General features: G+C 33.7%; 2 protein-coding genes across 3 annotated transcripts; one reads left to right on the plus strand and one right to left on the minus strand.

The window, feature by feature from the left end:
* The first annotated feature begins 13,193 nt into the window (after positions 1-13,193).
* Positions 13,194-15,663, plus strand: LOC116766244 (RISC-loading complex subunit TARBP2-like). 2 transcript variants are annotated; one of them, XM_032656037.2, is made up of 5 exons: positions 13,194-13,428; positions 13,927-14,151; positions 14,228-14,521; positions 14,686-14,881; positions 15,138-15,663. In XM_032656037.2, the coding sequence occupies exons 1-5, from the start codon at positions 13,348-13,350 to the stop codon at positions 15,392-15,394; spliced, it is 1,053 nt and encodes a 350-aa protein (XP_032511928.2). In that variant the 5' UTR covers positions 13,194-13,347; the 3' UTR covers positions 15,395-15,663. The 2 variants fall into 2 exon arrangements, with proteins under 2 accessions (XP_032511928.2, XP_061378825.1); XM_061522841.1 differs by having other exon boundaries at positions 13,195-13,428; positions 14,686-14,863.
* A 47-nt stretch (positions 15,664-15,710) lies between these two features.
* LOC116766243 (double-strand break repair protein MRE11) lies at positions 15,711-18,007 on the minus strand. Its single transcript, XM_032656036.2, has one exon. It carries the CDS (start codon positions 17,881-17,883, stop codon positions 16,000-16,002), a length of 1,884 nt encoding a protein of 627 aa, XP_032511927.1. The 5' UTR covers positions 17,884-18,007; the 3' UTR covers positions 15,711-15,999.
* Positions 18,008-18,195: the final 188 nt, after the last annotated feature.

Here is an 18,195-nt window from a genome sequence, read left to right on the forward strand (position 1 = left end):
AACATTCTTAATTTAAAAAAAAGAAACATTTTAATGACGTACCATAACACTGATTACATTAATATATTTATTTTAATATTAAAATATTACATAATAACTGTTTTAGAATTCTTAATTGCTTTACTTTATAAATATCAAGATATAGGGACAGTAGCTAATAAGTCATTTATGTTGATACTGGATGGCGCACGGCTTGTTAAAAATCGATTGGATACGTTTGAATGGGAACAATAAAGATGTTTTGATCATCATTGCCATTACCTCCCCACTGTCTCCACCTCCCCAGCCCTACCTCAACCATACCCCAAGATAGGGTTTACAACAAACAGAAAATATGGCTATATCTGTAAAACATTTTTGCATCCGTATAAATACATAAATCATTACAAAATAACGTACTTTGGATAAACGGTGATTTCATCTAAAACTATTCTTATAGTAACATCTGTTTAGTGATCGTAGATGATGGCAAGCATCTGGGTAAGATTGGAAGTAATGCTCCTAGCTGAATCCTTGATTTTTTACGGGTTATTGCTTTTGTAGAAAAGTGACCTTGACTTCTTTCAACAAATAACGATCATTACGCTGATTACTGTTAAAAAGCTTTAAATTGAAAATCAAATAATAAATCTAATCTTAAACCTTGTTCTATTTATTTACTTTAAGACTTGATACGAATTTAAAAATATAAAACGATTTGCGAGACTTTACATGTAGTGAACTCCGCTTGCTTTCATTAATAAAAATCGATGGCCGCATTTTGTGTTAGAAGGATATTGAAAACGGCAGAACAAACGCTTACATGCCTTTAATACTATTAGAAGTTCGCATGTATCGAGTGTCGAAAGCAAATTTCCATTCTTGCAGTCGGTTCCGGGGTAACCGAGAACAGTTGCTTTATTCATTTGACACATGGTTTCAACGTAAGCTCAATTATTTTAAGATTTAACGACTTTAAAAACAAGTTTATATTAATTCCAGTATACGAGGAAATGGATAATGGATACAAGAAAATATTACTCATGGTGTATGCGTGTCCGCACTTTTGTGTTAAATGTATAACTAAATTAATTTGTAGTTTCCTAGCATACGTAGCAATAAAATTTAAATTGGTTTTAAAGGATTAAGCATTTTAGTGAGCCCCTTTGAAATTTTTTGCGGTGAAGTTTGACAGGCCGTAAGTGAAACAAAGTAAACGGCAGACCACAGAATTTATTGGTTTTATAAAAAACAAGAAGCTTTAAATTTGCATCACATAAAGGCTACTTACGGATGGAGATCGTTACATAAATTTACTAATTTACGTGAAATGAGTATTTTTATTTATTGCATGTATAAAGAAAAATACTATATAGACAATGATATTCCTTTATAATTGATATCGTGTATTAAAATCAAGTACAATTTGAAAATCAATAATGAGGTAGTAAGTTTTAATTTTATTTGGTCTTTTTGAGCTCCTTGAAGTCTGGAAAGATCTGTGATTGAAGCTGATATAGTGGTAGAAATACTATGAATCTCATAATATCCAATGTCTTTCAATTATCACCGCTCCCTGTATCACTACTAGGCTGTTAAAAATTCTAAATACGTAATTAACGTCATTGCACTCCACAGCAGTTATATGATGTCATTTAAGATGCTTTGTCATGCTTCATTAACATTCTGTTAAACTAACCAATTTTTATTTATATCCTTTCTGTTGCAATAACTCGACTAACACATTTGAAAATGAAATATTCCAGAACCGGAGGCCTTTCAAAAGTTATACATAAGAGAATAATAAAAAATTGCTAAATAGGACTTTCTAGTCAGAGCTGGTTTCAACCTTGGGTTGGGATTGTCGAAGTCTGCTATAAATTTGATTGGGAAGACTCTTCATAAAAGGAAATCTAAATGTCTATTAAGTTATTGATAGAAACTACACTATAAATTATTATTATAATCTTTTGAATTCATATTAGATTCGAGAATAAATATTCGGACCATAAATACTGTTAGAAATAACCAAAATATTACTTTTCTACTCGGAATTTACTAATTTTATATGATCATTTTTTTGTGTTTTTTTTTTTTTAATTTTTGCGTCAATATATTACATAAATTATTTTGGGATATTAAAATGTAATAAAGAGAAAAATGCTGTGATTGTATTACATAGAGTAGATGTAGAACCAAAAACTATTATTAAAGCTCTACGCTTAATATGAGTCACATGTTGATGTGTATTGATTGATAGGGCTATTGATAGGTACAATAAAACCTCCACTGTTTGTGACAGAAAAAAAATATAAAAACCGTAAAAATAGAATTCGAAAAAATTCTGTCCGAAAACATAAAGGGAGATAAAGACAGCTCATACAATCATGTAACGTATTTTAAAAGATGACTTACAACTTGAAGGTAGAGGCGCGGAGGTCATTTCTAAACTGATATTAAACTAATAATAAGATGGTTAAATCAAAACAAATACTTAAGCGGTGCGCAGGAGGTCACAGAAAAAACTCGCAGACGGATGAGATAACTTTCTACTATTCAGGAATGAATAAAATCACCGTATTGATGCTAAGTGCTCTAATGAAGCATACCAATTTGGCAACACAGCACTTTCAATAATTTTTTGATGGGATGCTCGCTATGAAGGAGTAACTGTTAGATATTTTTATGCAAAGCGTATGAAACATTACAACTACGATTTTCAGGAGTACATATTATATCAAAAAATTACGCAAATTGTTAGAGCATAATTTAAAGATGAACAATTGAGGTCCTAAGATAAATTCTGAATCGTGCACTAGTATCATCAAAAATACCGGTACTATGGCTTGCAAAGAGTTCACCGATTTCTCCTGTTGTCCTCAATATTCAAAGAGGACTTTAGTGCTCATTTCCTTTTGCTTTGCTACAACCAAAACACTTATTATATAAACGGTATAAAGATTCGGATAGAATCAGTGAGAACGTAGTTAACCCCTCCAACAAAAACATGTTCGATACCAAAAAATAGTCCTTCCAGCATGAATCAGCGTTGACTCAAAAAGCTCTTCCCGTCTTGATCAAATCGAGCATTCCAGACTTCATCAGAGCTGAACACTGGCAATCGTTCAGTCCTCCTGGATTATTTTTTATGGTCAGTTTCAGAAAGTAAAGCTTGCGCTAAACTCCATGATCTTTCTTAGAATTTAAGAGAAAGAGTGTGTGCTGATACTGATACATAACCTCAACTTTTAAAAAATCGTATCGCAGCCAATGGATACCACACCGAATAAGTAGTATATATTTTTATATTTATCCATGTATTTCGCTAACCCACTGTAATAATAATAAATGTATCGTGCAAAAAATATATTTTATTCGTTACTATATTTATGACAACACTAAGTATATAATATTCACTCTTCTAAGTACACTATTCAAAGATTATGAGAATATCCCGCTATATAGTATCCTCAGTATGGATTTATTGGTATGAAAATGTAAGTATTGCATGACACGCAATGTAAAAGTAAAAATTTAATTCATATAACTTCTTAGGTAGTATAATTTTCGCAATATTACTAAAACTAGGTACATATTACTTTATTTAAAAAAAAGTTTTGTTTTAGTAAAAACTTGATTAAAAAAAAACTTTTCTGGGAAGCTGCTATTAAATATTCACTTAAAAATAAGTGATTACCTACATGAAATACATTTTTTTTTTCTTCCTTATAAAAACGTCTGAATAAAACTTGATTTGTCCATTGAAGCAGTGTCATTTTGAAATCACTTATCTCCTGATGCAAGGCAATTTTTTTGTTACAGTTTTTTTTTTGTTTTCCTGATGCAATATGGAAGCTTACAACATTTTTCGTAATGTATCAAAACTATTGATCATGTTGAACCTGATTTACTCAATTTGTTCCAATTACCACAATAACGTCGAAAGTTACCCCACATACAAGAACTTTGGTTATCATATTTAGCTCGTAAGCTGTATCCGATAATAGAAATTGCAGAAATGTCGAACATCGAAATCGAGGTAATTAAGTGGGTCACGTTTCATACATAGCCCACGAGATATGTTTTATTATCAGCTGGCTACGAAGCTTGTTAACCGACAACAAATAATATTGATATATATGTATAATACAAATCAATATTTCTGACCGGCACGAATTTATTTTCACTACTTACTTTATGAACGACTGAATGCAAACATTTCTGTTAATAATGATATAAATTCTTATTACTTATTTAGCATTCCATTCCATCTTATATTTTTTTCTTGGCTATATTAGTCAGTCTATATGGTATTTTCGAAAAATCTTGATTAACTGGATATAGTTTGTTCCCTTAAAGCAATTGTATTTTTAGGACTTACTCGCACTGGAATCAAGGGTCGGGAAGCGGGAATGTGGTTATTCCATATAATTCGGGCTAGCTGCATGCGCCAGGCACTGTGGTGGCAGTGATGGTGGCACCGGTGGGTCGCTCCGATGACCTACATCGCACTAATCGCATCACGTGAAAAAGCTCGCGTGCTGAGGTCGTTCACCCACGACCCGCCTCGCCGGCCCTTCAACCTCGATGCCAACGTATTTCTGCTAGATTCAACCCTGCAAATTCGCTATTGTTGAAATCGTTTATTGCAACACAAGCAGTATTTTACTTTTATCGTATACGACTTAACATTCATTATTTTTCCTATACCTAAATTTTTTATTTGAGTTATTACATCATCAATAAACTATGTAAATTGTCAAATAATATGGTATTATAAAACTGGCCCCAAGAGATTACACGATGTCGCCTATAAAGCTATAATATACAAACCCATTCAGTGTACCGATGTACTTGAATACCAATAAGGAAACGCAGCCAGTGTTATTTGTGGTAAGTAAAATTTTTTCATCGACTTCATTTACTAAAGTACAGCGAATGGTTTTCAGGAGCGCCTAGGGCTAGTGAAAGTTGCTATATTAAAATATGAGGAGCGATGTATCTAAGATTATTTAAGACGAGAATTGCAACTACCATTTCTGAACTGAAAAGACTTTAAAAATAAAAATAGTTGTTTTTTTTGCTATGAATATAGTATTTACGGTATTTCTCTAACTGTGCATCGTGTGCTTTTAAAATGACTCTTATTTATGTAAAGTATGTATTTTTAGCAAGTCTTCTCAAAATAAATAATACTCCTAAATTTATAATCAGTTCAAGCATAAAAAAAGATTGAGAATTATTATATTTGTAATACGTTTGTAGTAGTTTTTTTTAACTTAAATTAATGTTATAGTAAGAATACTTTTATTTCAATTAATAATATTAAACTAGAGTTTGCTTCACTTTAATTCTTGATATGCTTGTTTATCCTAGGTTATTTAAATATGATGAGTGTTCTAAAGACTCTGCATAGGTTGTCATCACTTAAGAATGCTTTCAAAGTTGCAATTTTCACCAACACCGTCCTCATAGATGTGATACGCTTATTTCTGAATGCAATCCTAAACGATGTTTTTTAAACATTTCATACAAATTTTTATATTCACATTCAATCAAATTCATATTAAAATAAAGCTGATTTTACCTTTAAAAATAATATTAAATACTTAGAAACTAGCCGAACATGTATCTGCCAGTCAAAAAAATTACATATTTTTTGGAAATAATTCGGTAATTAGTAAATTGTCACTAAGAACAGTGATTTACCTAGGAATCTTGAAAACGTATATCTTGTTATTAAAACTAATACATTAATAATATTCTTTACTTTTTTTGTTATAACTCCAAAGAATATCTATCTTTGCTTTCGCCTGTTAAATTTAATTATGCTATATATTCTTACATCTACTTTTATATACAGGGCTCTCTCAACTAAAAAGTGGAAGGAGCTGAGGCACTCATTAATAGGATGTTAAGGGAAATTTGAACGTATTTGCAAAACCATACATAAAAGTGTTCCTGAAATAAATATTCCACATAACAAATCGATATTATGATACATGATGCCTTTGACAGGTTACGGGTTACCGACTAGGTACCTATATACAAAACAAATAAGATTGTATTGATGTAATGACCAAACTGCTTTTCTAAAGTAAATTAACAGATATCTTTAAAACAAATCGCTATTCTTGTGTAGTCGCACTCGATGTACCTATTTAAAAAGTTAAAGGATACACTTACTAGACGGTACGTTTACGAAGGAGCGCAATCTCGTGTGCTTTTATAATGTTTGTTCAATAAATGGAATACTTATCCTCAACGTTGGCTCTTCTTGTCATTGTTGTACCTTGCATGGTCAAGTATATTGAAAAACTTTTCCAATATCGCCAACAAAGGAACGAAAACATTAACTTCAATTTATACGGAATGTAGTCAACGCCATCTAGTAACGATAAGAGGAAAATAAGATATTTTTTTCAATTTCGGGCGCCTTTTACCAAGTAAAGCTTAAAACCGAATAACAAATGATTAGGATTTTGTTGACATGTAAGAATTGAATGAGATAAAGTTTCTAAATAGATTTGTTTCCCGCTATAATTAAATTTTAAAAATCTACATTTATACGAAATAACGTTTACAAGTAATTACAAGGTAAAACATAATTTTCAAAATGTTGGTATTTAACTTTAACTCTAGCTTGGTCCCAAGGATTATGTTTCTACGATGTATTCCGAGAATCCGCTACGTAGCCTCTTGGGGGGACAATATAAGTGTTAGGTATCGATCGCATCATAAGCGCGATGTCACCAACAATTTTTCTTTATATATCAAAAAAATATTTTTCAAAAATTTACACGCACAATTTGTTATTGCTTCAGTAAAGAAATCTATATCTAGTTAGTCCTAAATTAATAGGAATCCGAAATCTAATATCTTTTTATCTAAAGTTAGGTATAAAGAAAAAAACTTTATTCTTTACAGTTGACATTTCAAAATGTCAGTCTTCATTAAAAGGTCAATTAATATTATTAATACCCTGTAAGTTTTATATTATAATTATAATTAATTGATACCCTGTAAGTTTTATATTAATTAACGATAACCTCAAACTGAATCAAAATATTATACACAGTAAATTATTTACCGTAACTAATTAGGGCATATTAAGCATCTGATTCTGATTTTTTCATAACACAAACATCATTACATATATCTGTGACCCATTGTAGAAGAGAATTTAAAAGTTTTAGGTTGGGGGAAAAGAATTTCATTATTATTATATGAACCTCAGGACTTCATTTAAAATGCTTTGGATAGTTGTATATGTAACGTTTCGTTGTATGATTTGTTGACATTTTAAATGTGACTTCATAATGCTTCTCTTATAGAAATTGAAATTTCTTTTTACAAAAAAAACTCTAGAAGTCAAAAATAAAAAGTATATAATTCCTTTTCTGTTCGAAGAAATGCGTAGCAGAACCTTACTGACCTTTGATCCTAGTTTGGCCACTATTTGAAGTGCTTCACTGCTCTTTGACTATAATCGTTTACGCACAGGATTACCAGGTAAAGTTACAGGGTATATGATTCATTTGTCGTCTCTGGTTGTCATCTCTTTTGAGAAATGTGCCTACCACATTCCTTTTCTCCAAACAGATGGAAATTCGAATGATCCTGATTATCTCTTAATTAGTATGGACCCAAATATAGATTTTCTTTTTGAATCCAGCTTTGTGTAAATGGCTTAAAACTGTGGTATTGTTGTTTTTCACCTTCAGGGCAATGTTACCTCTCTAACATTCCGGTCAACCTCGACGATTTCTTCAATGTTTTAAACATCTTCGACGACCGTCCTACCAGTGTAAGGTGTATCTTTAACATCAAAAATTCCTAAACGGAATCTACGAAACCAAAATTGCAAATAATTTGGCTGTTATTGGGACCATAAACATCATTCACATATTCACGTCTGTAAAAGAAAAACTTGTAAATCTAATTTTCTCTTTGCTTACTTCCATTTTTAATAGGCTGTAAGCTGTAACTTATAATTGATTTAAATGAAACTAGTATTTTTCGGATAATAATTTCGGATAGTTTATCCGAAAAATACTAGTTTCATTTAAATCAATAAAACTCGCGAAAATCTTAGAACTTATAATAGATTTTTTTATGGTTAAGGGGCAAACGAGAAAACGGCCTACCTGATGGGACGTAGTTACCGTTACCTATGGACATCTACAACAAGGTCTTGCGGATGTTTTGCTAGCCTTGGGGAATGATAGAAGGATGCTGATTGTCAAATAATAATCCTGCTAAAGAACATCGCCCTTGGTCTGAACTGAGAGTCGAAGTTTGTGTGTCGCTGGCACGATTAAGGTAAAAGAAGTAAAAACATTACTACACCTAAGATTCTTGTCTTTTCCTCTAACGAACCGTTGTTTAAAGAACCATGTATATTTGCATATAATAGAATTGCCTTGTGAGTGACCGAAATTTGGAAAAGGAAATCAACAGTTGAAAAATTAAAATCTACAGATCAACTTGGACAAATATCTTCAAATAAAAGACTTCGAATGAGTAAGAAAAAAAAATGGTGAAATAACAGCTAATTTATAACATGACAGTAATAGAAAATAAAACGTAAATGAAAAAGGAAAAACAAAAATAGCCATTGTCATCTAGGACAGACTGCAGGTAGCCTAGTGCAATAAGAAGAGATAATAATGAATTCTCATTAATGGAAAACTATTGTGTTCTCCTGACGTACTTACGTTAGCTAGAATCGGAGGACCCGAGAAACCTAAAAGACTAGCGTTTTTAATGTAAAATAGTTTAAAAAAATTAAACTTCATGTACCTATTAATACAATTCGGTGTAAACTTGTACAATACAATAGTTAGAAAAAATAATGAAATTATAATGTAAATTTACAAATGAAAATCAACTTAAAAGTTATAGTTAAGACTTTCAAACAGAGCATTAAAAATGTCCTTTGACAACACATTACACAATGTACACATGTAAAAAATAGATAAATACAAAATTTTCATACGTATAAGACTCGGGCCTTTGGGATTGTTTGTAAAGGGATTCAAGAAAGAACTCTTTTGTGACGAGGCCGAATAGATTGACGTTCTTTGTCATTCCCTATACTGATAAAAAAATAGATAAAAAAAAACTCCTGTCAATATGAAATTTCATTCCGTATGATTGACATATAAAAATAAAATATTATTCCACAAATAAGTCATTTCCACCTACCCATTACTTTCTTATAAAACTGTGATGTAGCGACTTGTGACATGGAGTACTCAAGGAAGCCAAGCGTTTGGCAACACTGCGACACAGGAAACGTTGTATCAATTATCGTTCTTCAGATGCTATGTATTTATACCAGCATTCTGTTTTTACACGCACTCCTGTACTGGGGTCGTCAGCTACTGCGTAATCGGACTCCTCAAGTGATAAGATACCATGGGTCGTTATTTTCACAAGTCTCCCGTTGAAAGAACAGCGCAAAAAATATTTGTTAGTTTAGCTTGGATGGTTTTCCTTTACTTAATATTCCTGACCTTATATGAATTCTTCGAACTTTTAAGACCAAAACAAATAGGTAAGCCTCAGCGTCGTCACCAAAGGAAATGTATTTGTTTGAAACACCATCGGTAGCAGACTGTAACGTACAAACTGGAATGTCCTAATATTTTTGTAATCTTATATTGTGTGTGGAGTTTACAACTATAGCTTTAAATTATAGAGGTTAGGTGTACTTTCAATAAATAAATCTCAAATATAACGTTTAACTTTTTTGTTTTATGGTCGTTCGCATACTACTTTATAATCTTATGAATAATTTGATTTAGTTTCAAGTTATTTGTTGTCTATTTTCGACTTCCTGTTTTATTTTTTTTAAGTAAATAAGAAATAATAATTAATTTAAAAGTTAATAAAGAACCAAAAAACGGAATAAAGATTAAAAAAATAGTTTCAATTATTAATCATTCTGCAGCGATATCTTAAGTATTTACAATAATTTATTACATTAAAAATTATGCAAAATGTACTGAAAATACATTACGACTTTGTAGATTAGGTTCAAAATATTTATTTTCTTAACCCTCATATACTTTATACATAATCTTGTTTTTTAAAGTAAAAGAAAGAAAAAAAATAACTTTAGCAGGATACAGATAGTAATTTATAAAAAATATTCTCAAACTTTTTCTTCCATTTTTAAATATAAAACGGAATACTCTCCTGATTCAAACAATTATATGAATAATTATAAAATACTCGTAATAGATGAAGAGAAGAGTCGAAAGTTAAAGGGCCGCTTCTCTCTATCTAGCTATTATATATTGATGTATGGATTTTAAGTCTCATTTTGATTTTTTTTTCTTAGTTGAATTTTTATTATAAGGTGAAAACTGGTACTGTCACAGTAAAAAAATTAATTCAAAAATTTCTGCCTATTAATTAGCAAAAGGGAGAAGCTTGGTAAGTAGTGTGGATTCTTAGAATAAAGTTACAAGTTTTTAATTTTAGACAGATCATTGATTTTTTAATATCTATTTTTTAAATAATATTATAAAAAATTGTTTCCTTTAAACTTTTAATATTAAGGAGTCGTGTCAAGCAGCTGCAAAGCGATAATGCGGAGGTTGTAGGTTTGAAACCTACCCGTGTCGGTGAAACGTGCATTCTTAACTTTCTACTTTAAATATTAACTCAATATTGCTCTAATATTTCGAACATAATTGCACAAGCTTGAATTGTAAATATATATCATTCTAAATCACTATTATATTGAATGAATTATGTAGGTACGTTTGATGTATAAATGTGTCTTAAACATAACGGCGCATCACGTTGTTAATCTGTGGAAATGCATGTACAAAAGAAAAACTTAAAATGATTTCAAATATTGTGATAAAAAAGTAAACAAAAAATTTTATAACACAATTGATATACCAACTGATCCTAACAAAGTGTCGATTTTGTAATACTGTTTTAAAATTGTCAATCTCCAAGTTGAAAAAGAATCGTTTTATTGCTAAAATAATATATATAAGTTTAAAAGAGTAAGTAATATTTATTGTTTGACAGAGCTAAAGCAAATGTTTAATCCATATTTAATAAAATATTATAAATGCGAAAGTAACTCTGTCTGTATATCTGTTACTCAATCGCGCCTAAACTACTGAACCATTTTGCATGAAATTTGGTATGGAGTTATTTTGATACCCAAGAAGGGACATAGGCTACTTTTTACCCCGGGAAAAAAGACGCATTCCCATGGGAAAATTCAGGTGGGCCGATCGATTAAAGCCTAAACTACTGAACAGATTTAAATGAAATTTGATAAGGAGATAGTTTGGGACTTAAGAAAGGACATGTGTTACTTTTGACCGCGGGAAAACAATGTAATTCCATCGGAAAAACTACTTTTCTGGCCAAGGAAGGAAAAACAAATAACATCATATATAAAAATGTATTGCAGTAACCTATCTTCTTCTTAAAATGTATTAACCTTTTTCTTTTGTTAACTAGGTGAGAGGTTTTATACTTACCCCTCCGTCTAGGGCAGACAAAGGATCTTGTGTGGGATTCACGGGCCAGAAGGGCCCATGCTACCCACTAAAACACCAGCGGTCATTCTCACTCCCCGCCTAGTGGGTCGACAATCGCACAAGACCTACATCCGCGACGATCCGGCGGCAGACCGCGCACGGCCACCTCCTCCCCGAGGGCTCACTCCAAGTGACTAGGAGCGTCCCCCCGCCTGACGGGCTTGCTTAATCGCGAGAGGGTTAACCCCTCACCCCTCCCACTCAAGCCCACGCGGCCAGTCTCCAACCACCCACCGCCGAGCGCAAGCGTCCGACAGCAGACAGAGCGGAAACCGGCCATCAAGCGACCCTGACCTTCGAAGAGGCCCGAGTTTCCCCTCACCACATTCAACTGTGAACCCCTACCCCCGAGACAGCCACGAACGGCCTCCTAGCTAGCCATCCGCGACCGTCCGTACCCCGAAGCCACTCAAACGAAGCACGCCCCAACACCGCACTCCGAGTGAGGACATCAGGCCATCTACCTCCCTCTCCTACCCCCAACTGACAACCACGGAAAACCGCCCGGCGATGTTGGATACCTGAGGCAGCCCCATAAATTGTCCCGCGTCTTCGACCGCACCCGCCGACCTGTATCGACGTGGGGATGACCGGGCGTTGCTAAGCCGCCAGTGGCCGGAGACCACCAGACAACGCACAGGGTCAAACTTGGCAAGGCGGTGGACGACCGACCTAACCCGGGGGACTGGCGTGGCAGGGAGCCCGACCTGCCTGCCGTATGTCAGCCCAGGTTGGTCCGCCGAGCCTTGTCCAACCCTCCTCTCAGGGCTGTACCCGCATAAGGAGATCAAGGTCCTCCCCCCCCCCCCGTGACTGATTGCACCGGTTACCCGGTGGGCGATGGGGTCGTCACGTCCCGACGCCGAAAAAATGTATAAACCTAACCTTACCTAACCTGACCTATGACAATCACACTTAGTATGGCCTCATCCCATCTCGGCACAATTCAAACATACGTACAAAAAAGTACAGCTCAGGTTTTTTCATACTACTATCCAAAAAAACTATCTAATGCGGACGAAGTGGCGAGTAAAAGCTATATATTACTAATTCTGAAATTAATGCGGAAGAAGTCGCGGACAAAAACTAGTATAGAATAATTTAACGGTAGGTAATTTTTTTTCATAAAAATAAAGTGGAAATATATCTATGCCCGCCAGTTAAACGTTTACCAGTGCATGTAATCCATTGAAATGAAATCTACATGTTAAAAATAATATCAACAAGTCTTAAAATTCGGGATTTCTTTGAGTTTTAAAAAAAATGTTGCCCCTTAAAAATAACATAATAACATAGGGAGAAAATTGAATGCTGCAAATCAATTTCTTTTTCCCCATAAACTCAAATACTTAAAATATTGTAAATGTTAAATTTGTTCTTCAAATATCTTTATAAAGTAAATATGTAACACAGTTGAAAAATTAAAAAATCGCCGTGAAATCATGAATTACCACAATGCTGAAGAATATTTTTAACATAATTACCTACTCTACTTAATTTAGAGGTCTGACTATAATTCCTACTGTGTTAGAATAAAATTAACTGCATTATAGAGTTCATATTATAGGTTTTGATTTTTTAAACACTTTAACGTCAATGGTATTTATGAATTTTTAACGAGCAACACTGTTCTTTTTTTTACTTGATAAATCTGGATCTTAAAAGTTAGAATATAGAAGTGACACTTCATACTTAAATATCAAATCGATACCCAATAAATATTTACGCCTTGCAGTGTATCTATGTTTAAGGGTCAAATTTTATTATTTCATTAAGTTTCGAATTATCAGCAATGATGAAGACTGCGGTAACAGTCTTGCAAGAGTTAATGTTAAAATTAGGTTTAGTGCCAGAATATGAATGTGTGTCTCAGGTATTCTTTCTTATGTGATATTTTAAATTTTTTAACTCTAAATTTGTTTATACTTTTCACAAACTAAACAATTTAGAGTAGTCTGGCCTTATTGATTAAATTCATATGTAGTTGATTATTCATTGAGATTTAACAATTTTATAACAATTGCTAATATCAATTTAATGAATATGACACCTTTAATTTGAGACATTTTGGATGATTTAAAATATATAATTATTTAAAAAATAAATAAGAGAGATAAGCGCCTTCACAGTTCTGAAGTAATTTTATTTAAATATTTAAATTTATTTGGGGGGCAAAAAACTACTCTGGTAGACACCTAATTATTTCGTCAGTTGTTCGTATTGTTATATTTACAATTGAAATATAGTCAACATCCTCTATAATACTAAAATTATGTAATATGGAATTTGATAATATCATTTTACTAAACAAATATTCATGTTGGTAGCCTAATAAAGCCTATTTGTACTAAATTGGTTTTTTATATTTCAGTCAGGCCCCCAACATCAAGCAATGTTTGAATATCGTTGTACCGTATATGGTTGTGATGCTTCTGGTCTTGCTCGTTCTAAAAAAGAAGCTAAGCAGGAAGCAGCACGATATATGTTGCAAAAGCTATTTGCGCGTGGTCTGAATGTGCCTGCCCCTTATGCCACAATGCCATGTGAACAAGAGCGGCCATCTTCACCTCCATCTCCCAACAACAATCCTGCTCTTGTAAGTCTTTTAAAAACACAATTCTATATTTAGCAGATAATATTTTGTATATCTCCAATTTATTGTTGGTTATCAGGAGCCAGGCCCTTCAGCAGCTACGGGAAGGAGCACACTGCCACTAGACACTCGAAGCTATGTTGCACTATTGAAGGAGCTAAGCGAACAGTATCATCTTGGAGAGCCACAGTATGAGCTCGTTAGCGACACAGGTCCTGCCCACCATCGTCACTTCAGCATTCGCGTCAGTTTGGGCTTACACTCGCGACAGTGTACATCCACAACAAAAAAAGCAGCCCGTCAACTTGCAGCAGAACAATTATACACCTATCTTCGTGATAACCTTTCTAGACTCACTGGCGACTTTGTTGAGGTAAATTTTCAACTTTTCAACATTTAATCACCTCATTTGTTGCTATATTTCATACTTACTCATGAAACTTTTTAAAGCAATGCTTAAATATAGCCAAACCTCTTTACCACATACATTTTTTTTATTTTAGTTGAAAAAAATCAATACTAAAAATAATTCTTCAGGAGGAAGCCTTGGCGCGTGCTCTCGAGAAATCCTTAAAGAAAAAGGAAGCAGCCGCTGGAAGTGAGACTCCTAACAAAGGTTGTAACATGGACACTGCCATGAATCGTTTTGCTGAACTACATGAAATGGCTGGTCACTGTCTGGACCTGGGACAACGGATCTCAGAGTATCACAATGGTCTGATGATGCAAATTGGTACAAATAACCTCCAAAATATTATAAGTATTAGAATTGTCATTAACTTATCAAAAAATCCAATCTTTAATCTGTGTTTCAACTTAATTCTAGATTTACTCCCATAACAACTTATTATTATTTTTTTTCAATCTGAAGTCCGAAGAAGATGGACTACAAACAAACAAAAAATGACATCTCTAATTTATTGGAATCCCTACAACAAACACGCAGCTATCCTGAATGAGAAACATTTACTTTTTTCTTTAATTCCCAGATGAATCCAAACGGCTGAGTGGTCAGGAGGCATTGAACGCAAAAGGCTCAGCTGTAGACACAGAGCAAGTATTAGAAAGTGTATGCAGTGCGTTGGGCCTGCGAGTTGAAGGCGGTGTGTCATGCGGCGAAACTTTAAGCGTGTTACGACTGGTTCCAACCGCGCCACCCCTAGCATTCGCTGGAGAGGACAATAAAGAAGCTGCGGCCGCAGCCCTGCGCTATCTGCGACGGAACTTAGTCACTCGGTCTGTCTAATATAAACGCTTTAACAAAATATGCTAATAATTAATTTTAATAATTTAATAAGGATTTTAATTTTGATCTATATTAAACAACTTTGAACCGATTTAGGAAACAATTTTACTCTGTAATGATTTCTCAATAATACTTTCTTATATATCTAAGGATATAATAATAATTGTCGTAGAGAAATAAAAAGGCTTATGAAATGAAATTTATTAATTTATTATGTTAACGTAATAAGCACTACTGTATCTGTAATGGTAATAAACTCTTATGAATAATGGGGTGCCTAATTTTTAATTATTTTTTTCGAGTCTTAGAGAGTAGCAACAGTTATAACAATGCCTTGTTTTTTTTTTCCTTTCTTTAGATACGCCTCTTTGGGGTTTAAGTATGTTATACATAAAACATTCCAAGTAAAATATATATGTTTTGTAATTTTGTTATTCATTAACCACTGCACATTGGAATGTATATTTAAAGCTTACAAATAAAGGCTCAGAGGATATAAATGGTAACACCTTTACAGTTTCTAAAAAAAATCTTAAGTTTAATGACATATTTTATATGTTCATCATTGTAACAATGGTAAGAGTCTCTACCCTGGAAGAGCAAAATTAATCAGACATTTCAATTTCCGAGGATTCGCGACGGCGCCGCGAAGACCTATCAGCTGCAAGGGTTTGAAACCAATTGTTAGTTTTCTGTGCCGCTGTCCTACGCGGCGTACGGCGTTCTGGGGTCACCTCTGTAGAGGGCACAGGGGCAGAAGAGCCACGTCCTCTTCCTGCGGCACGTCCCCTGCCCCGTCCTCTTGCGCCACGAGAACCCCGACCTCTTCCTCGTCCCACAGGTGCTTCGTCATCACTCGATAGAACTATTGAAACATTTTTCGTGTGCTCTGAATTTTGCTTACTTGACTCCTCTTTAGCTTTAACTGCCACAGTAGCAATCATAGTCCTTAGCCTATCACCATCCGCCATATCCAGTGTAGCTTTGCACGTTTTAAGGTGTTCTCCTATTTCTTCTGGTGTTTCAGCGTTTGATTCAAGCAACGAATCTACACATCTTTTTCTATGGGCATCTAGTACCCGACGAAATACATCATCGTCCCGTTTTATAGTAAAATCTCTAACAGCCTCTGTGAGTGCGCGTACGGAAAGAACTGCGAGCCGACGATCCTGAGGTAGATTTTCATAATACGTTCGAAGCAAAGACTCGACATCTGTCGCATCAGAGGCTACACCAATTATGTCTGAATCTTCTATCATATTTGAACGTTCCTTTCTTTCTCGTAATTTCTTTTCTCTTTTCATTATAAGGACATCATTAGGATTTGCCACAAGACCATTAAAATTTTGTCCGAACCTTACCCTATTAAAATCTTGTCCATCGTGTTCATAGAACACACTAAGTCTAATAAGAGGTAACAAAGGCTGTTTAGGGTCACCACTGCGCAGTCCTTCTGCTTCCTGTATGGCTTCATTAACTTTACCTTTTAAAAATTGTTGTACTTTTTCAGTTTCATTAACATCTTCATCACCCAAATTTTCTTCTGATAGAACTATAGTCTTAAATATAAATGGACGTATAGTTTTAAGTGGTATTGGAGTCACTATGTATTCCTTTTTATGTAATTGGAGTAACACACAGTGTTTGGGTAATGCCTCACCTGCAGCAAGTGATGTTGCTACAGTGCTTCCTGGTTGAATTACAAAAAATCCTTCATTTTCCCTTTTTATATCCTTAATAGGAAAAACTTGGCTGTCATGCTCATGACCCCAGATAACGAGATCTAAAAATGTGGGTAAAACATTTTCTGGTATATAATTGTTGGGGCCTCTATCAGCCCTGTTTTGATGTAAAACAAGAATATTAAACCAATCATTACCATTGTCAACCAATTCCATTTCTACTTTCTTTTCAATAAACAATCTTGCTAGTCTTTGATCTTTTAAATGACTCAAACCATACAAGGATAGTTTTGTTTCACCTTTTTGTATGAGCACTGGTGAGATACGTACATGAGTGTAATCAGTCCATTTACCAAAATAATTGACAAGACCAGTAATAGACAATATATCCAAAGAACTAACACTGCCTTGTCCCACTGGATCATCATGGTTTCCATGAATGGAAAGTAAAGGATAGGAAACATTTAAATTTGGATCTTCATAATTTACGGCTCGTGAAAAATTGTCAAACTGATTTGATACGACTTCAATACTTATGGGTTTATCTCCGAAGCAGTATTTACGAATAATTTGAGTACATTTAAACATACAACTCGGCGAGGGTTTGGCGTGATCAAACAGGTCTCCACCTAGCAAAACCATATCTACGTCATATTGCACAGCAAGAGAAAGAACCTCCTCAAAGGCAATAAAACTATCTTCCCCGCGAATGGCATCATTTTCCAAATGTCCCAAATGAATATCTGAAGCTACAAGAACACGAATTGTGTCCTCTGGTAACCAGGATTCACTATTGTTTTGTACCATAATTCTTAAAAAAAAACTTAGGTTACTTTAAGTATTTTATATGAGAAAAACTATTTGCGAGTGTATTTACTACTTAATAAACATGAAATTAAGCGCCAATAGTTGATAATATAAACAAAATTGACATGTGCCACTGTCAGCTGCTTGGAATATAAAATATTTTTTATCGGTTTTTACTTAAATAGGTACAAATTTTTCTTAGGTAAAATTTAGAACTTTTTGAAATGAATAGATAACAAACAAAATATAATTTTAACGAATATATGTATTAGTGTTTGAACCCATGATTTGCTTTTATTTAGATGTACAAAC

This window comes from Danaus plexippus, chromosome 15 (genome assembly GCF_018135715.1).
Source record: "Danaus plexippus chromosome 15, MEX_DaPlex, whole genome shotgun sequence".
NCBI classification, from domain to species: domain Eukaryota; kingdom Metazoa; phylum Arthropoda; class Insecta; order Lepidoptera; family Nymphalidae; genus Danaus; species Danaus plexippus.